Source organism: Mastacembelus armatus, chromosome 18 (assembly GCF_900324485.2).
Source record: "Mastacembelus armatus chromosome 18, fMasArm1.2, whole genome shotgun sequence".
NCBI lineage: Eukaryota > Metazoa > Chordata > Actinopteri > Synbranchiformes > Mastacembelidae > Mastacembelus > Mastacembelus armatus.
Window position 1 is genome coordinate 6,067,496 of NC_046650.1, and position 20,811 is coordinate 6,088,306.

A 20,811-nucleotide genomic window follows, 5' to 3' on the forward strand; every position below is an offset into this window, starting at 1 on the left:
ATGCAGATCTGTGGTGACCTCGAACGGGAGCAGCCAAAAGAAATACAACATTGTTGACCAAGCACAATGCTATAGTATATATCATTATATCAAGAGTCAATGATGTAAAACAATCACACCTGAAAAAATATTTGTGCATTTGTTTGTCATAGGTGTCTCTGCTGTTTGAAGTGGAGAACCTGGCGATGGCTTCTCCAGCTACAGTGTCTCGCTGTGGGATGGTCTACAATGATTACAAGGATCTGGGATGGAAGCCTTTTGTTCAGTCCTGGCTGGACAAGCGACACAAGGTTGACACATTTACTCATAATAATTCGTAGTCCTTTTTTAAGAATATATTTATAAAAGCAACAAAGGACATGACAACCATATTATTCCCTAATTTTCTGGTGCTTTTTCTCTTCCCTCTCCTGTTCCACTCTTCATTGCTCCATTTTCGACAGGCTGAAGTGAACCACCTAAAGTATTTGTTTGAGAAATATATAGAAAGCACACTGAATTTTAAGAAGAGCAACTGCAAGGAGCTGATGCCTATCACTGAGCTAAACGGAGTAACCTCTCTCTGTCGCCTTTATGACTCCCTGGCCACACCCAACAATGGGGTATGCCCAGTACTGACTGCAGTATTGCATATTGGAACTACTGTTGGTGTAACTGATGTGTGACTAAAATTAAGCGATAAATGACCCATGTCCACTCCTACATTAATTAAAACCCTAAACAAAGGCTGACATTGTCTCTAAAGCATCCCCAGTGAGTAAATGCTGTATTTTACTTTCCCTCTATCCAGGTAAACATTTCCGATACAGAAAACTTGGGTAGAATGGTGGAGCTCTGGTTCATCTTCAGCCTTATCTGGTCCATCTGTGCCACCGTTGATGATGATGGGCGCAAAAAGATAGACAACTTCCTGCGAGAGGTGGACGGCACCTTCCCAATCAAGGTCCTCCATACAGCATAATTTTTAGTTTGCACACTTACAACAGCTGAAATACAACTACCACAATTGTGATTACACATGTAGATATACTGAGAGTTTAAAAAGATTGTCCCATTTTGTGCCAAATCAAAACCCTAAAACAAACACAATAAGTTGTTCTTCTGACCACTAAAGTATATCAAGATGATGTGTACATGGTTTTAGATGAACAAGCCTTAGCTGAATCAATGTAAGCATTTTAAATGCACCACAGGCTAGCTAAACACTAAAACCAAAGCTTTCAATCAGCAAACTGAATTAATCTGCAGGCACCAACATTCTCTGAAGTTTCAATGTAAATGATTTCAGGACACAGTTTATGAGTACTATGTGGACACCAAGAACAGGACCTGGGCTTCTTTTGAAGATAAGCTGCCGAAGGGCTGGCGCTACAATGCCAGGTAAAAAAACAGCTGGTCTATCTCTATGTACCTGATACTCATACATTGTATACGATCAGTCAAATGATTGGACACACTTTTGAACACTTACTACCCTTTGACTGGTAGGATACTGGATACCGTGTCAAGTTCACTCTTTACCAGTACAGTAACCTGATTAACTAGTGGACAATAAATTGTAACGTTACACTAACATCTACAATACATTTATGTGTCTCCTTCTTCTGCAGTGCTCCATTCTATAAGATTATGGTCCCTACTGTCGACACTGTGCGCTACAACTTCCTGGTTAATGCTCTGGTGTTGGGCCAGCACCCAGTGATTCTCACTGGGCCAGTGGGCACTGGTAAAACTTCAGTGGCCCAGAGTGTCCTACGGGAGCTGGATAATAAATGGACTACCCTCACTGTTAACATGTCCTCCCAGGTTGGTGCATTTGCATGGTCTGTGTAGGTCAGGTCCACATTTGGTGTTTCATTTTATTATTATTATTTATTTTTTTTAAGTTTCAGTTTATAATCAACATAAGGGTTGTGGTTAGTTTTAGTGACTGGGAATCACTGTAGTCATTAATAGTTATTAAAATGTGCTTCTAAATGTATTTTATCACAGGAAGATTGAAAGTGGTTTAATTAGGTCTTTAATTTCTCATTTTTCATGATTTGCACACGTCTCATGTCTTTTGTTTCCTGAGAGTTTAAGTTATAAGGATAGTCCAGGATTGTGTTGCTGTGCACTACATTTCTCGTCCTTGGTAATGTCCCATTTAAGGGAAAGATGTGATAAATTGAACACAATATGGTTTTACATATTGAATGTTACGTATGTCCAGTAGGCTTAAATACATGTGCTGTCAGATTATAATCTATAGATAATGCAAATATCTGAAAATCATACCTGCAAACATATATGGTGAAACATATACATGGACTTACACACCTCACCTATATTAATTTGGATGAGCGACCCTCAATCACAGTATGGTATGTAGTCACATACAGCACGCGCATTGGGTGTGTATGTGTATATTTTGTTCCTCCTTTGAATCATCTCCATCCTAGCTTAACTACAATTAGAGTAAAAGTGATGCGCTGCTCCGAAGTGACATAATTAGGCTGAATCATGTCAGTGGTGCAAAGCTCTGATGAAGGGTTATTAGAGAGCCAGGGATGAGGGAGGCACTCATCTACACCCTCTCCCTATCTTAAACACTATCATCACCACCATCGTGCCCCCATAGTCTGTCCTCTCCTTCCACATCCATCACAATTACCACCAAGCTGGGGAGCTACTCTGAGCAAGAACCATTCTAACCCTGCACCTCTCTTCACAACATTTTTATACTTTAATATACTTTTTACATAAAAGTACATTAGAATACTAGAGTAAACTAAACAGATACAGAGCTGACATCTTATTAGTTTAACAAGCTAAAGGTACTGTCTAGTTTTGGTTGATAAACTGAAATCACACAAATACAGTGCCGTGAAACAGTATTTGCCCACTTCCTGAATTTTCTTTAATTTTTGCAGATTTGTCACACTTAAATGACTCAGATCATCAAACAAATTTTTATATTACACAAAGCCTGAGTAGCTGCAACAATGCTGTTTTGAAATGTTGATTTCATTTATTTAGGGAAAAAGCTGTCCAAACCTGCCTTTTTCGCAGCACTGTACATAACTATGCACACCAATACAAATCAATATGTTTTACAGTTCATTTTGTTTCTTCATTTCTCCCTCTGTCTCCACCACTACACAGACCACCTCTAATAATATCCAGGCCATCGTGGAGAGCCGCATAGAAAAGAGAACCAAAGGCGTGTTTGTGCCAGCAGGTGGGAAGTGCCTGCTATGCTTTCTGGATGACCTCAACATGCCAGCCCATGATCTTTTTGGCTCCCAGCCACCACTGGAGCTGTTGCGCCTCTGGATCGATTACGGCTTCTGGTATGACCGCCAGAAACAGACCCAAATGATTGTTAAGGTAAGAAAGGGCATTTAGAAGAAAGTGAGTGTGTCATATTATCATGGGTCTGTCTAGTTAGTGCCTCCACTGTAATTTCCTCTTAATCACCTTAATTTTTTTAATATCTGGGACAAGAGTTTCACATGAGAATATATTTATTTTCATAGATCAAACTTCACTTTTTTCTTCAGAGTTTGCATGTGTTTGTTTGCTTTGTTAGGACATGTTCTTGCTAGCATCCATGGGGCCCCCTGGTGGAGGGAGGACTCACATCTCTGGCCGCTTACAGAGTCGATTCAACCTCATCAATATGACCTTTCCTAATGTAAGTTCTCTCCTTTCCTCTGATTTGTCCTGTCCTATTTTGATTTTCTGGTTTGTCACAAAATTTAAGTAATTTATTTATTTTTTACATAAACTGGAATATGCCTCGTGAATAAATAAAGACAAATTAGTTAGGAATGAAATACAGATACACAAGATTCAGAGATTTTGTAGCTAAAAGACACACATTTCACAAATTTTAGCAACTGTTTTCTAATTTTCCTGTCTTTCTTTCTTCTTTCTTCCAACTGCCTGTATTTTTTTTAGCATGGTAGAGCTTGATATTCTTTTCAAATGACAGGTGTGTTTCATATTCTATCAGCATTTGTCAACCACTTATTTGATCTCACTATACAGGAGTTATCCTGATTTTAATTATAATGATAATAATAAAAAACTGAAGTCTCTTACATCCAACACCGAAAGGCTGCCTGCAAATGTTGATCCCCTGCTAGTTTGCAGCCTTTCATCTATCTCCACTTCTCTCCACCATATTTTTTTCTGTTGCAACAAAAGAACAAAATTCATTTGTTTAAAATGGCTGGAGTCATTTGGCATCAGGAAATACACACTTGGCACTTGAGTTGCCATCCCTTCGAAGAGGACAACTCCCAGTGGAACTGTTGCACCCCATTATTTTTATTTTTATTTTTCAGTCTTTTGACCCCTACAACTTAGTAAACTCTGCAATCTCATGGACTTGGCTGTGTCCTTTACAACATATACCAAACCTGATCAAACCTGTCCTCTCTGCATACAGGACTCCCAAATCAGGCGAATCTACAGTACCATGATCAACCAAAAGCTGCAGGGTTTTAAGGAGGAGGTGAAACCAATTGGAGGAGTTCTGACTCAGGCCACCATAGAACTCTATTCTGCTGTTACAGCTCATTTTCTTCCCACTCCTGCCAAGATACACTATCTCTTCAACCTCAGAGATATCTCCAAGGTACATAAGAACACACATATAGTAGATGGATTCAGTCAAGTCAAGTGTCCTACAGTACATAAATGCATTACCTAAAATGTGTATTAAAGAAAACGGTGCAGGAGAGGGTATCACTTTTCTCCAAATTAACTGAAGGAAAGCAAGGATAGCATAGTAATGCTAATACTTACATAATCTGCAAATTAAAATGTGAGGTGACACATCTATGTCTTGTTGCCTGTTCCACCCATTGCAGGTGTTCCAGGGTCTGCTAAGGGCTCACCCAGATTTCCATGATACTAAAAACCTCATCACAAGACTCTGGATCCATGAGTGTTTCAGGTAACCAGGACCATTTCTTCACCAAAGCCTCAATCTTTAGGGTACCTGTAGCCCCAACAGTATCTCTTATCTGAACCAAAGTAGAAATCTAGTTGATGAATGATGTTCTTCTTCATTTAACATTTGCCAAACATGCCAATACCTTTGCTGTGGTAACCCTGGATAATATTTGTTACCTGTGTTTTGTTGCTGATTTCAGGGTTTTCTCAGACCGGCTTGTAGATCACAGTGACAGTGAGACCTTTATTGCTTTGATGAGCGAGAAACTGGGCTCACTCTTTGACCTCACCTTCCATAATATCTGCCCCAACAAAGAACCACCAATATTTGGTACATTTACATTGTACATTGTACACAGCAATGTCAGTGTCATCCCAAAGTGTGTCAAAATACTGACAAATATGTTAATGGACAAGGAATGGACTATATTATGAAATAGAGTAATGACTCCATAACAAGAAATGAATATGTTGCTGTGTATGTGTGTGTCAGGTGATTTCATGAGTGAGTCTCATGTGTATGAGGACCTATTGGACATGAAGAGCCTCAAGATGTTCATGGAAACCCAGCTGGAAGACTACAACCTGACACCTGGAGTAGTGCCCATGAGCCTAGTGCTCTTCCGAGATGCCATCGAGCATGGTGCGCTTGAAAACACAACACCCAAATCCAAACAAACGCTTATACACTTCTAAACAGACATGCAGTACAAACGATTAGTAGTAGCTCAGTATTTTTGTGTTCCCTCCGCAGTAACCCGTGTAGTACGTGTGATCAGTCAGCTCAGGGGCAACATGATGCTTGTGGGAGTTGGAGGCTCTGGTAGGCAGAGCCTATGTAAGATGGCTGCCTTCATCTGTGGATACCAGGTCTTCCAGGTAGAAGTCACTAAACAGTACCGCAAACAGGAGTTTAGAGAAGGTGAGATCAAACACACCAATAAATCCACAAATGTTTCAGAAAGTGAAAGCATGGCTGTATACAGTTCTGTCCACTCTGGAGATTTGTTTGTATGAATTAGTTTTAGTCTTTGTACAGGTAATTCTGACATCTCTTCTTCAGTCAGCTATATTGGAATGGATGGTCTCTTTATCCTTATTCTCAGACATAAAGAAACTGTACCGTTTGACTGGCGTAGACAACAAGCCCACTGTCTTCCTCTTCAGTGACACCCAGATTGTAGACAAATCATTCTTAGAAGACATCAATAACATCCTGAGCTCTGGAGAGGTTCCTAACCTCTACAAACAGGATGAGTTTGTTGAGGTGTGTATTGTCTTCTGGTTTTTTTGGTCTTTTCTGATTCAATGTATCTCATTCATCATTTATCATCATTTAATTGTTTTAGTTCAAGCGTGTTCTTGTAATATAACATTACCTACCCTTATTATAAAATGATGTGTATTTTCAGACAGTCTGTCATGCAATTGCTTCCAATATGCATTTAACTCACATTCTGTGGGGTCTTGTGCATTTCTGAATAATTGATATTTATATTAAACCATTACATTATTTAAAATCTTATTCCTATTCTCATATGTAAACTACATCTAGGTATGCAACGCTCTGTCAGAGTCTGCCAGGAAAGACAAAGTGGTCGAAACTCCTGACTCCTTGTTCAGCTACCTGATAGAGAGAGTCAGAAACAACCTGCACATAGTGCTCTGTATGAGCCCAGTGGGAGAGCCCTTCAGGTACACTCTCATACTGGTTCTACACCACACTCTGTTCAATAATATATGCTGGTTCACAGTACTGAATGTTACTCTCTTCTCTTTTTCACCCTTATCTTTGAGATTTCTGTTTGCTCTGGCTTTTGACATATACCGTCCTTTTATGGAAATGAACAATAATTCAATTATGACTTTGCAGTCCTCCTGGGCTGAAAAGCAGTTTGTATGTGCATTGTTGCCCTACAAACACAGGGTTAGACGAAGCAAGACATTTTCCTTACATTTTATTGTTATTTATTTTACACACAAATATTGATATTCACAATAGGTTCAGAAGAATGTTGAGTGTCCAGTAGTCTGAGTTTCTACCCTATATCTTTATAGGGATGGAGGCAGATGTGGCTAATCTATGTAATCTGACACATCCTAGACACCAGTGTCTTCCTAGTATAATCGAGAAATAATCCAGGCATCTCTTCGCTGTAGAATTGTAATCATGGAGAGTTTGTACATAAAGGCAGTGTAAATATACACTTGTCTTCTACAGATTAACTATTCCCTATAGTACCTCTCAGCGTCAAGTTCCTCACCATGAGACAGAGTGTTAACAAGTGACTGACACTACGGTACAATAAAGCAGAACAAAGACAGACAGAAAGAGAGCAAGAAGTGATGTGTTCTGGATAGAAATTCAGTCAAACAAATGCTACTACAAGTAAACCATCAAGAGCCTTCCTCATACATGATAATAAAGTACTCCACAATGTCTGTGTTGATATAATTAGATCCTTGTTCTTAAGCAATCAGGTCTGTGATTCTATAACAAGGATCAGAGACTCACTGCAATTACAAATAGCATGGGTGCTCTGACAGAGAGGATCAAATGTCTGCTTATATTTTATAGATATAATATGCACACAGATGATCACACATTTTCTGTTGTTCAGCTTCTCTCTTTTCCCTGTCAACTGGCATTTCCACTACACATTTTTGCTGACAAAAACATGTCTTCCCTTTAAGCATTTATGGTCTGGTTGTAATTAGTGGCACAGGGTAGTGGTCACACATAATTCCAGTAATTGGGCTGGCAGGCACCATTACCAGAGCTAATAACCATTCTGTGTGACGAGACATCCTGGCCCTCTGACCAGTAGCTGCTAGCAGGATCCATATCACACTGCCAGAGCTCCAGGAGCAGTGCTATACCAATTAACCAGCTAAACTCACTGAGTCACACTGCAGGTCTTGCACATGTTCTGCTAACCCTTATTGTAGAAAGAGCTTCCAAGAGCTGTGTCATATTTACACTTTAAGGTACCTATCTGAAGAGACAGCAAAATGCAAGGCTATAATAGGAATCATTATGTCAAAATATTATGTATTGATAAAATGCCTAAATGTATTGATAAAATTCATAAGGAGCCATTTGTCAACAGGAATCGCATTCTTCAGTACCCAGCGCTAGTTAACTGCACAACCATCGACTGGTTCTGTGAGTGGCCCAGAGATGCTCTACTGGAGGTGGCTGAGAGGTACTTAAATGGACTGGAGCTGGGATCCTTGGAGGGGGTGAGACTTGCACGCACAAGTGCACATCTTTACATAAGGACATTTGACTACACTCTGTTAAATGACTAATTGTCTAATTTGCTCTGCTATGCATGCTCACATGCATCACAGTCTACATACACATCATCAAACAACATACAGCAAGTATTCCTAAAAAGTGCAGTATTATATAAAACTGTGAAAAACAAAACTCTATAACTGTGAACTGAACAGAACCCATTTGTGACCTACTGTGCAATGTTTGAATCTCAGAGCAGTGCTTTTACTTATGCTGCATGATGTTGCAGATCCACACAAAGGTTGCCAGTATCTTTGTGACCACGCACCAGTCAGTAGCACAGGTTTGTGGGAGGATGAGGTTAGAGCTGAGGAGACATAATTATGTGACACCCACCAACTACCTGGAGCTGGTGTCTGGGTACAAAAAGTAAGCACCTTTTTAAATTTTCTTCTTTGCTTATTCTTGCTTCCCTTTTCAAACCATCTTCTAATGCAAAGCCGGTCCTGTCATAAGATCTGAGTATGCACAGATAAAGCAGAAATATACATAGTGTGGGTCCTTTTAAATAATTTTGCTCTTCTACTATATGCATTAAAACAGAGCTGCACCATTACAAGCAAAATTACTGTACTTTGTCGACTCAATTTGTCAGACTCTCGCTAAATCTTGTCAATCTACAGATTGTATTTGTGTTTATGTGTGTCCATCCAGGCTGTTAGCAGAGAAGCGCAGTGAGCTGGGAGAGCAGGTGTGCAAACTGCGCAATGGTCTTTTCAAGCTCAATGACACACGGGAGAAGGTGCAGGCCATGTCCATAGAGCTTGAGGAGGCCAAGACACAGGTGGCTGAGTTTCAGAAACAGTGTGATCAGTATCTGTCTGTCATTGTGCAACAGAAGATGGAGGCTGACAAGCAGCAGGTGGTAAGTACCCCAGTATGTTCACATGTACACAAGTTACTAAACAGATTCAATAATAGTCTGGATTGACCTTACTTACCTGCCCATATTACTAAATTAGAAAAATAAATTAAATGACTTATTTATTTTAGGAAGACTGTGTGATATTTGGCTAATAAGACAGAGACAGCTACAGTAATAGTCAATAACACGTTGATTAATGTCTATGTGCATTTGTGTTGAGGCGGTTAGTGCAAACAGTGAGAAAATCAAAGCTGAAGAGTTGCACTGTAAAACCATGGCTGACAATGCACAAAGAGACCTGGATGAAGCCCTGCCTGCCCTGGAAGAGGCAATGAAGGTAGATCTCCATCTTATTTACAATTTACTTACATTCTGTTGGTAATTTTGGCTTTATTGTATATGCTGACTTGGATGATTATGTTAGTTTGATACATTTTTTCCTGATTTGATGAGTGATTTTGCTCAGAAGTTTAGTATCTCATGTATATATATATATCTGTAAGTGTGTCCATCTGTGTAAATTTTAATTAAACATGACTCAGTGAGCAGTATGCCCTGCCTTTCCACTTTTACACATTGTCTTTGTCTTGTTGTACAGGCTCTGGAGTCTCTAAATAAGAAAGACATGACAGAGATCAAGTCCTATGGCCGTCCCCCAGCACTGGTGGAGACAGTGATGCAGGCTGTCATGACCCTTCTGGGCAAAGAGCCTACCTGGGCAGAGGCCAAGAGACAGCTGGGTGAGAGACAACAGTGCAGAAATTAAGGGTGGATTTAGGTAGAGTTTGAAAAGAAACAAAGTACCTGGGAAAATGTAAATGTACTCCAAGAAAGAGTAAAAACAGAGGTATAAACTATGTGCGGTACATTACAAAAAATGCTGATACATAACTGGAATGGAGGAGATTGTATTCACCTCTATAATGCCACTGAGAATACTCACACTTTGTGTCTAATCTGCTTTTTTCAATCTGGGACTTGGTTTTCTAGTTTTCCCATTATGACAATTGGTTAATATCGTCATTCTTATGTTTAATATAGCTATTAATTCTTCATACAGTAGTACACTGGGACAAACAGAAAAAGACTCATAAAGCAAAGGTCGTTCAGAGCACTCAAATGGTTGTAACAAGCCTGAAATTGATTGTATCAAACAGGATTGAGGAAAACAGATGAGGAAAGATTTTGCTTACACAAGTTCATTTGGTTTTGGCATTGTTGACACAAGAGCTGTGCATTTCGTTGTTTCCTCAGCTTAGCACTCATACTGATGTGAGAGTTTTCTTCAGGCAGCTCGTAGTCCTGGTCAAAAGCAGTGCAAGAGGAGCTGTCATTTCCCAGCTTGTTAAAGGCACAGCTGCCAAGCTGTCAAAAAACACAGCAAACACACACAAGGTCCAAAAAGGGGCAGCAGTTCTTAGATGCTCATGTTTTTCAGACTTTTGTAACTTTCAAATGTTTCTGGCAGGTGAGGCCAGCTTCATCAAAACATTGGTTAACTTTGACAAGGACAACATATCAGACCGCGTGTTGAAGAGGATTGGTCAGTACTGCAAACAAGTAGACTTCCAGCCAGAAATCATTGGCAAAGTGTCGCTGGCTGCCAAATCCCTCTGCATGTGGGTCAGAGCAATGGAGGTAAAAGAGTGGCATAATTACACACATTGCTACAGTTAATGTCACCATAAAGTCACAAGTGCACATAATTAACTATAATTAACCATATAATGCATGCAAACTACAGTGATAATTGTATATAAAGCCATGTAGGCGCAAATACAAATGAGCTGTATGCATTCAGGAGTAGCAGGAGCAGAAAACATTCTGACAGCACAGGAAACTAAATCCACGGATCTGTACCCTGTTCCTCCAGGTTTATGGGCGAATCTACAGGGTGGTGGAGCCAAAGCGGGACCAATTGAACACTGCTATGGCAGAGCTAGCACAGAAACAAGCTGCACTCTCTGAGGCCCAGAACAAACTACAAGAGGTACTGTATGAACCGCCCTGCTTCTAGCAGCCAGCCAGCTGTTTGAACACTAGCTCGTGTCAACTTTATATACAATTGTTACTTATATACAGCAGCATTATTGTAAGTCCAATTTCTGTATGACAGGAAGAATAAAAGTAATCTCATTTTTGTTTATGCCTGTCTGAGCAGGTGGCAGAAATGTTAATCCAACTGCAAAAGCAGCACAGTGACAAGTTGGCTATGAAGGAGAGTCTGAGGAAGAAATCAGAAGACATGGAGGTGAAACTGGACCGAGCTGACAAACTGGTGACCGGACTTGCTGGAGAGAGGATCCGCTGGGAAGAGAGACTTGCTGTAGGCCATACACATACACATACACAGGAAAAACCCTTCTTCTTTCTTTTTAGTGGTTTGTTTAGTGGAATTTAGAAACAAATATGACATGCAATCGAAAACTCAAATACTTGCACATGTGTACCCATGTCATTTGTATGTGTGTATGGTTCAGGGCCTTGAAGAGAACATGGGATACCTTGTAGGAGACTGTTTATTAGCAGCATCTTTCCTGTCCTACATGGGCCCTTTCCTGTCCAACTACAGAGATGAGCTGCTTGCCGTGTGGATGAAGGAGGTTAGACACATACCACATAAAAACACATATTCTGGTTTAGTAAAAGGCTTGCCGTGTACTGTATCGTTACTGCCTAGTCGGGAAAGGGAAGTGTCCTCATAAATTGAAACAGTTTATGGTTGAATTTCCAACAAACCTCACCCTTTGTGTCTTACTGCTTTTTCTTTCTCTTTTGTTTTCTGTTTGCCCTCTCCTCAGGTATGGGACTTACAAATCCCATGCACACCGGGGTTTAGTTTTGCCGTTTTTATGTCCAAACCTATTGTAGTGAGGGACTGGAACATTCAGGGTCTGCCCTCTGACACATTCTCAACTGAGAATGGCGTTATCGTCACCCGTGGTAACCGGTTAGTACACGTTGACCCAATTTGTTATTAGGGTTTAGTAACTTACTAAATTTGCAGGAGTGGAGTAAAGATACTAAGTTAAATGTTTTGTATTTGGCTTGTGTTCATTGTACAAAAATGTAAATAGAAGGTCATTGTTTTATTTTATTCCCTTCTCTCTAGATGGCCACTGATAGTGGACCCTCAAGGCCAAGCTTTGAAGTGGATCAAGAATATGGAGATAAAAAGAGTATGTTTGATGTTTGATGACTTAAACTTCTAATATATTCATGGATGCCTAAGTGTCTGCATGAGCAACAGACATAGGCACACAGGCTTTTCATGGAAGACAGGGAATGTAGTCACTTTTTTACAAATGAATCAATGCATTTGCAGTTAATAGTTCGGTTCCCCTTTAATGCCACTTAATGAAAATGGAACATTGTCAATGATATTTCACCATACTTTTATTTTTCTTATCAGAGCAGAACCAGTAGTTTTTCAACAAAATGCAGTCAAGATATATATGGCCCAACATGAAAATGTGAGCTCTAGCTCAGGCTTTAGGAGAAAAATAGTAGAAGTAGAAGAAAAAATCAATCAAATCACCTTGAGCTGTTTGACACAGACATTGTGGAGTACTTTATTATCTTGTGTATCTGTCTCTAAGTTACTTGTTTGGAAATTATTCTTAAAACAGTACTTTGCTTGAATATGTAGTTATTCATTTAGCTGTTTCCCACTTTCACTCTACTCAATCCATCTGAAAACAGCTTGATGCAGTTTACCATCGTCCCCTTTGTATCTGTGTATTACTTCTCAATTTGTGATCCCCAGGAATTTAACCTTTTCATTTTGAGCATTTTAGAAATGTGTGTGATTGTTTCTGATGCTGTTTGTCTGCATTTGAATGTGACAGGTTGTGTTTTGCTTTGTGTGTCTTCTCTCTGTTCTATTCCTCCAGCTATGCTGAAGTCTCTTGCAAGAGAAATCTTGATCAACTGACTCCTTGCTTAAATAAAGGTTATGTATAATTAATTATGCTTTCTGTCCTCCTGTGTGTCCACATGTTCAGGGTCTGAAAATAATTGACTTTCAAATGCCAGACTACCTACGGGTACTGGAGAATGCCATCCAGTTTGGGAATCCTGTTCTGCTACAGAATGTACAGGAGGAGTTGGACCCCTCTCTAAACCCAGTTCTCAACAAATCCCTGACAAAAATAGGTGAAATACACAAATTCACAAATTAAAAATCCAGTTAAAGTTTTCATGTGTATTCATGGGTTTACATTTGTATGCACTTTATCCAGGTGGTAGGCTACTGTTGAAGCTGGGTGATAAGGAGGTGGAGTACAGCCCAGATTTTCGTTTTTACATCACCACCAAGCTTTCCAATCCCCACTACACACCAGAGATTTCTACAAAAACTACCATAGTCAACTTTGCTGTCAAGGAGCAGGTCTGTTAACAAATGTGTTTTCTGTACATCTGTACACTTCATTTGTGTGCACATATTGTTTGGTAGTATGTGACGCCGCCTCAGATGGATGGATGAGATTGTCCGTGTGTTCATGCAGGGACTGGAAGCCCAATTGCTGGGAATTGTAGTGCGCAAGGAGCGTCCACAGCTAGAAGGACAAAAAGACTCTTTGGTGATCAGCATTGCTTCTGGCAAGAAAAAACTGCAGGAGCTGGAGGATGAGATACTCAGGTTATTTAGTTAACTGTTTTGTCTATGTTGTCTATGTATTTTGGATGTTTTGTTTCCATATTTTTTCCCCAAACAGGGCAAAGTGCAGTTTTGATGAAATATCCAGTGTATTACTAGTAGTGGTAGCCAAAGTCATAGAAATAGCTACAATAATAGCTATAATAATAATATTGATGCCATTTGTTGTAAGTATGTTTTGAGTAACAGTAATGTTAGTAGGAACATCTGCCTACCAGGACTTAATTAGATCCACTGAAGCTAAGAAAATATATCAAAGGCCCAAAACAAATTAAATTTCTCTTTTTACTATCTAATAGGCTACAACTACAAATTACTTCTGCTGTTGCTACTAGTAGTTAAAATTAGCAACTCTACCTTGTCTGTTAGTCAAATATCAGTATTTGAAATACTTAGTATTTAGCAACAAGTACTTCACAAAGAAGCAATGGATTCATTCTGATTAACTTTATTGCAATACTTTATGTGTCCGGAGTAATATAACTTAACCATGTACTAGCCCCACAGCAGGCAGATTAAACACATAGTGGACCCAACTCAATTTTTATCTACTCATGTAAGTAATACACTAGTTATACAAGTAGCAGTACAGGTAGCAGTAATGTCCATGCAACAGGTTTATCTCATCAGTGCCTTGTCTTTGAAAGCAGACAATTTGGTCAGATAATCCTCCTAGAAGTTGTTTTTCTGTTAGTCCACAAATTAAAGTCACATCTTCTCAGAGGCTCATGGTTTATTTTTATTCCAAATGTCATTCCCCAAGACGAGACAGCTAAACACTTTCAACTGCTGACTGATTACAGATGTGTCCAAAAGTCTTTTTCTAAATATGATTTCATGTTTTATTTCTAAAACACGCTGTTTTAAACATTCATTTTCGATTTATGTGGATGCTTATGCATTCATGTTTGCTCATGCTTGTTTGTTTGTTGAAGCAGTATTTTGTTTGGATTGGCATATTACATTTTCTTTGTTGTGTTTGTATGTGTGTCTACTCTGCCAGGCTTCTGAATGAGGCTACTGGCTCACTGCTGGATGATGTGCAGCTGGTGAACACCCTTCAGACCTCCAAAGTGACAGCCACTGAAGTTTCAGAGCAGCTGCAAAGCAGTGAACAGACAGAGATCAATATTGACTCTGCTAGAGAGGTACATAGGGATTCAAGGATCAGGCCAGAGAGGGATTTGCTCCTTTTCACTGGAATCTTATGATAATTTGCGACTCTAATCTTTACATACTGTTCCTGTGCATTGGCATGTCAGTTTGACCACACAGTCTGTGTATATAGTTTAAAGTTCTCTACTCTCTCTTAACAGGCCTACCGCCCATCTGCCCAGCGAGCCTCTATTCTTTTCTTCATCTTAAATGACATGAGCCTTGTTGACCCCATGTACCAGTTCTCACTAGATGCCTACATTAATCTGTTCAATCTCAGCATAGAAAAAAGCAAGTCCAGCCAAAAGCTGGAAGAAAGGATTGCCAACCTCAACAATTACCACACATACGCAGTATACAGGTAAGCAAGGACACATCATGTTGTGCTGTTATCATAAATCACATTGGTTTGCATGAGGGTATTTGTGGGTTTTATAATGCAGGAGGACCATAAGCATTTTTTATAATGTATAAATATACTCTATAAGCCCAAACTGTGATGTGTTAAAGGACTGGAGCCCTTCCATCTGAGGCTAAAACATTTCTTGCAATTCTGCTCATCAGTTGGAATTATAGGTTTCTCATGTAGTGTGTTATTCTAGATATTCAGGGTGGTGTCCTTTGCAGGTACACATGTCGTGGTCTGTTTGAGGTCCACAAGCTCCTCTTCAGCTTCCGAATGTGTGCCAAAATCCTGGAGGTGGACGGCAAACTTAACATGGATGAGTACAATTTCTTTCTCCGAGGAGGACTTGTAAGAAAACAAAACACACACCAACATTCTGTCTTTGCCTTATCTGATTTAACATAATCCAGCCAGACAAAGGTGCAGTTTTCAAAGGAACATAGTTAATACTGCAAATGACATTCTACTCTGTATTTAAATGTTGAACCATTTAGTGTAGTTTCCATCAAAGGAAGCCCAAGCATGTCCCAAGCTTTACATCGCTGTTAGGAGATATATTTTTCATAACTACACAAGTGACTTACCCAGAATAATGTGTAGATTGTTTGACCTATTTATTGATGCACTGATGGACAAATAGCCTGTCTACTGTGCTGATAAATTGATGGGTGTGGTTTTAGGTCCTTGATAAAGAGGATCAGATGGACAACCCTTGCACCAGTTGGCTGCCAGACTCCAGTTGGGATAACATCACAGAGCTGGATAAGCTGTTCAACTTCCATGGCATCATGACTTCCTTTGAACAATACCCCCAAGAGTGGAACCTTTGGTTCACTAGTGCTGAGCCAGAGCATGCCACACTACCAGGTGTGACATTGAAGTGTATTCTACTGAGATGGTGTGTTTACTGGTGTTTGAGAAAAGCAGTTTTTTCAGTGTGTTGTACATTGACAGCTTTCAACATTTCACTAAACTATGGCTACCTTTAATACTAAACTACCTTATATCCTTTCTGATCTCTTAATTCATCTCATATTACTCAGCCATGTCCCCCCTCCTTCACTGAATGTTTTTTTTCTAGGTGACTGGGAGAATATCTGCAATGAGTTCCAGAAGATGCTGATCGTGCGCTCCCTGCGCCAGGACCGTGTCTCCTTCTGTGTCACCTCCTTCATTGTTAACAACCTTGGCTCTTTCTTTGTGGAGCCACCTGTTCTCGACATGAAGGCCGTGAGTGTCAACACATATTTGTTTAATCCCTGTACCTTTTTCTGTCTTGAGGTTTAGATTTGGGCCTTTAAACTTCATTGAAAAAAGGTGTTTCTTAAATCTTATTCATATATTTTTGTTTGATTGTAGACAACTTGAAAACTTTAAAGAAGCCAATCCAGTGCGTTACACTTTGACTCATCCATTCTCACTTTCTCTTTGTTTTCCCACTCTGCTGTCTCTGTCCTCTCCTCAGGTTGTGGAGGAATCCACCAGCAGGACACCTCTGATCTTTATTCTATCTCCTGGGGTGGACCCCACAGGGTCCCTGCTGCACCTGGCTGAGGCCTCTGGCAAGAGCAAGCACTTCCATGCTCTCTCTCTGGGCCAGGGACAGGCTCCTATTGCTAAGAGCATGGTTGAAGAGGGTGTCAAAAACGGTACGCCACCATCTTTTCTTTCTCTTATTCTATCTGGGGTTTATTCAATTTCTGGGCAACTGGTTAACTTTAAATGTCATTTTTACATGACAAATGGTACAGAGTTTTTGAATTATGTATTTCTATGTCTTTGGAGAACCATATGGTTGTCTGAACACACAAATTGAAATAGATGTAAAAAAAAAAAAAAATCTAGGCATGTTATATCAGCTTATTTCAGTCTGTCTTTTTCTCTACCCAGGTCACTGGGTTTTCCTTGCCAACTGCCACCTCTCTCTCTCCTGGATGCCTGAGCTCGACAAGCTGGTGGAGCAGCTACAGGTGCAGGAGCCCCACCCCAACTTCAGACTCTGGCTCAGCTCTTCGCCACACCCTGAATTTCCCATTACCATCCTGCAGGCTGGCATCAAGATGACCACTGAGCCACCAAAGGTGCGCAGATATCCAGACTTATCTACTGTAGACTTATCTACTGCTTCTATGGAAGCACTCTTTTTATACATGTCAACAAATCCACACAGAGGTTTTTCCTATCTTGAGTTTTATTTGTCTACATGTATTTTATACCATTGTATACTGTACATCCTACATGTAGTGTTAACACTGCCCCCTGTCGTCTCAGGGTGTGAAAGCCAACATGAAACGCCTGTACCAACTGGTGACAGATACTCAGTTCAACCGCTGCACCAGGCCTGCCTTCTACAGGAAGCTGCTCTTCTCCCTCTGCTTTTTTCACAGCATCTTGCTTGAAAGGAAGAAGTTTCTACAGCTGGGCTGGAACATTGTCTATGGCTTCAATGATTCTGACTTTGAGGTCAGGGCTTCATTTGATATGGAAGTAAACAGTAACAGCCTCTGAAAGAACATAGCAAAAACAGAGAGAGCAACCTATTGTTCAGTCCAGTGAAGATGGTGGTGAAATCCACAAATTGATACAGTGAAGACGATCATGATGTGGTTGTGATTATGGCTGATGGTGGTTGAGGGGAATTTGTGCATGAATGATGGGTAATCTGCTTTCAACCACAAACATGGGCTTACAGTAAATGAAGCAGAGGGGCTATTTTCTAGCCTGTCGGGATAAAGACCAATTAGACTAATGGATAATGATGATCCAGTTGAAATGCATGAGACTGAAATCTACTTATGGCCTCTGGTAAAATGTCTTTCTCATCTGTCTGTCTTTACTCTTTCTGTCTGCCCTCTGCAGAAGAACCATTCTACTTGCACTCAGTGTCTTGTCCTGCCTTTCATTGTCAGTCTGTTATGACCCACTAGGTGAGTGAGAATCTACTGAGTCTGTATCTGGATGAGTATGAGGAAATTCCCTGGGATGCCCTCAAGTATCTCATTGCTGGGGTCAACTATGGAGGTCATGTTACAGATGACTGGGACAGGCGTCTTCTAACCACATACATCAGTGATTACTTCTGTGATGCTGCCATCAACCAGCCTTTCTTCAAGTAAGGCACCGTAATACACAGTGATCAAACTTATTGTACTAGAATCTGTAAGTACCAATGTATACAAATACGTAGTGCTAATAATTTATTAAGTATCAGTAAACAAATGCCTTACATCAGTGAGGCATTTAACAAGGTATATTGTCGTAGCACATGACATTTCAGTTCACAGGTGAAGCTTCTCACAGGTTGCAGAGTACTAGCACCACCAAGTGGATGATCTGATTATAAGCTAAAAAGTGCAGACACATTTTGCCAGTTAACCATTGAGCCTTCATCTTTTTTGTTACGTTTTATTATTTGCACAAATGCAAAGTCCACCCCATTCTTTGTAACCAACCAATTAAAAAAATTACGGGGCAGTTTCTTTGTAGAAAAACATTAAAAACACCACAGATCACATACACAAGACTGCAGATATATGTATTTTAAAAGAATGAATTGTCAGCAGCTTTGGCATGGGTCAGTGAGTGTCCTGCACTACAAACACTACACTCCCATTTTCTGCAGCTGCTCCATTCAACAATAGTTCAGACATCCTCAGTACCATCTCAATTGAGATTATTAATGCTATTTGTATTCTACAGGTTTTGTATTTCTGTACTTAAATTATTACATTTACTTACAGTAGATAGGTAAAAATAATTTCTACCACAGCGCTAAATGGGTTATAGGTCATTGCACTGACAGGAAATATAAGTGCGAAGACAATAGCTCTAATTCTCCATTCTGAAATGCAGTGTATTAACTGTAATGAAAGTGATAACATCATAAAATAAAGATATGCAGATAAACAGGCAGAGTTTTTCTTTGCTGTACCATTGTTTACATATACCACTGACTATCTAATGTGTCACTCTCCTGTATCTATCAGGTTGTCCTCCTTAACTTCCTACTACATCCCCCGGGACGGTGCCCAGTCCTCATACATCGAATATATTGGCATGCTGCCACCTACAGAGCACCCTGAGGTGTTTGGCCAGCACCCTAATGCCGACATTGCTAGTCAGATTGCTGAGACCAGGACACTGTTCGATACCCTGCTCTCCTTGCAGCCCCAGATCACCAGCCCTACTGCTGTGGGAGCCAGACCCAGCAGAGAAGATAAGGTGGGGACAATGCAAGGTGCTAATAGCGTATTGATACTTATTAAAATTGAGTCTGTCAGTACATATTGACGGACATCTTCTGATTCTCTGATCTGATTACAGTCAGTACTGCAGGTATAAAATATAACCTAATAATCTGCCTTGAAATTTTAATGTGTATGAGGTTATCAAAAATCTCACCTGTATTACAAGCATTTAACAACTGTTAATTTAACAATTGTTAATTGTTAAATTAACTAAATTGTTGGTTTAATTGTTTTAACATTGATTTTATTTATCAACCTAATGGGCATATGAAATGTAACCTTTCAGTCACCTTGGAAAGGGCTATAGGTCTTTAATTATCACAGCACATCACAAACTGAGATCATGGTCAGGTTGAATGTCATGAATTAGTCAATATAACTGCACTCAGCTGTGATTAGAAATGAGCCAGATGTTACCTGTCAACCTAGCTTGTCTTTTAGATATACATGTACTGTACTTAGTCAGCATTGTGACAACACCACCCAACATCTTGACCTTAACCACAGGTGTATTTCTCCCATCCTCCTTCTTTCAATGGGGCTATTGTGAGTCAAACATTTGGTTGCTTGATCACATGCTGATCTTTCTTTTCAGCCACTGCACATAATGTCACAAAGAGTCTGTGATTGAGATGTATGTTGTGTCGGTTCCATTTTATCCCTGTGAGCTTTTGAGGCAGACCAGTCATTATTCAGAACAGCCAATGCAGTTTTGCCAACAATGCAGAGACATCCATATGGTTACACAACACTGGCAGATGGTCTTTGGTGTAATAAGCTGCAGATTCAGGAATGTGTTGTTCTTGTGGAAGCACTTTAAAGTTTTAGGGCCGGTTTGGGTTAGGGTGCATTTGGGCACTTCAGAGCTAAATCTTTTTTGTTGCTATGAGGACTTCATCCTGTGCTGTTAGTCCAAGACAAAAGTCAGACAACTTTTTAATATTCTTCAAATTTCAAACTATGTCTAAGACATCTCCCACATGTTGATCCCACTCAGGTCATATAGAGGCCTCTGAGCTTGTAACCACTGAAGTCAAGCCAGAAATGTCAAGGAATTGAATTTGAACCACTAGAGATTGTTTTAAAAGTTATCTCTCAGGATCCCTTCGAAACTAGCAGGTCTTCTATGTGCTTTAAATATTATGAAAGTGTAATATTTCTGACAAATACATGTAAGTGGTCCAAAACTTCAGCAATTTAATCTTATATGTTGGAGCATATGTGTGTGTTTTG

At 39.9% G+C, this 20,811-nt stretch overlaps 1 protein-coding gene across 2 annotated transcripts in view; it reads left to right on the plus strand.

The window, feature by feature from the left end:
* dnah2 (dynein, axonemal, heavy chain 2) overlaps positions 1 to 20,811 on the plus strand; it is a 52,663-nt gene that overhangs the window by 25,799 nt on the left and 6,053 nt on the right. For both annotated transcript variants that reach the window (XM_026296067.2, XM_026296076.1), the window contains 38 exons: positions 153 to 290; positions 444 to 602; positions 791 to 943; positions 1,289 to 1,380; positions 1,611 to 1,806; positions 3,145 to 3,369; positions 3,572 to 3,676; positions 4,436 to 4,624; positions 4,860 to 4,945; positions 5,145 to 5,275; positions 5,438 to 5,587; positions 5,699 to 5,866; positions 6,051 to 6,211; positions 6,500 to 6,639; positions 8,055 to 8,187; positions 8,475 to 8,614; positions 8,900 to 9,110; positions 9,331 to 9,447; positions 9,709 to 9,850; positions 10,579 to 10,748; positions 10,984 to 11,100; positions 11,272 to 11,436; positions 11,591 to 11,713; positions 11,912 to 12,060; positions 12,223 to 12,289; positions 13,115 to 13,265; positions 13,352 to 13,500; positions 13,619 to 13,752; positions 14,774 to 14,918; positions 15,087 to 15,286; positions 15,553 to 15,679; positions 16,012 to 16,198; positions 16,413 to 16,561; positions 16,797 to 16,980; positions 17,222 to 17,412; positions 17,603 to 17,794; positions 18,259 to 18,443; positions 19,318 to 19,552. In XM_026296067.2, the coding sequence (XP_026151852.1) occupies positions 153 to 290; positions 444 to 602; positions 791 to 943; positions 1,289 to 1,380; positions 1,611 to 1,806; positions 3,145 to 3,369; positions 3,572 to 3,676; positions 4,436 to 4,624; positions 4,860 to 4,945; positions 5,145 to 5,275; positions 5,438 to 5,587; positions 5,699 to 5,866; positions 6,051 to 6,211; positions 6,500 to 6,639; positions 8,055 to 8,187; positions 8,475 to 8,614; positions 8,900 to 9,110; positions 9,331 to 9,447; positions 9,709 to 9,850; positions 10,579 to 10,748; positions 10,984 to 11,100; positions 11,272 to 11,436; positions 11,591 to 11,713; positions 11,912 to 12,060; positions 12,223 to 12,289; positions 13,115 to 13,265; positions 13,352 to 13,500; positions 13,619 to 13,752; positions 14,774 to 14,918; positions 15,087 to 15,286; positions 15,553 to 15,679; positions 16,012 to 16,198; positions 16,413 to 16,561; positions 16,797 to 16,980; positions 17,222 to 17,412; positions 17,603 to 17,794; positions 18,259 to 18,443; positions 19,318 to 19,552 (5,856 nt within the window). The remainder of the gene's footprint in view (positions 1 to 152; positions 291 to 443; positions 603 to 790; positions 944 to 1,288; positions 1,381 to 1,610; positions 1,807 to 3,144; positions 3,370 to 3,571; positions 3,677 to 4,435; positions 4,625 to 4,859; positions 4,946 to 5,144; positions 5,276 to 5,437; positions 5,588 to 5,698; positions 5,867 to 6,050; positions 6,212 to 6,499; positions 6,640 to 8,054; positions 8,188 to 8,474; positions 8,615 to 8,899; positions 9,111 to 9,330; positions 9,448 to 9,708; positions 9,851 to 10,578; positions 10,749 to 10,983; positions 11,101 to 11,271; positions 11,437 to 11,590; positions 11,714 to 11,911; positions 12,061 to 12,222; positions 12,290 to 13,114; positions 13,266 to 13,351; positions 13,501 to 13,618; positions 13,753 to 14,773; positions 14,919 to 15,086; positions 15,287 to 15,552; positions 15,680 to 16,011; positions 16,199 to 16,412; positions 16,562 to 16,796; positions 16,981 to 17,221; positions 17,413 to 17,602; positions 17,795 to 18,258; positions 18,444 to 19,317; positions 19,553 to 20,811) is intronic.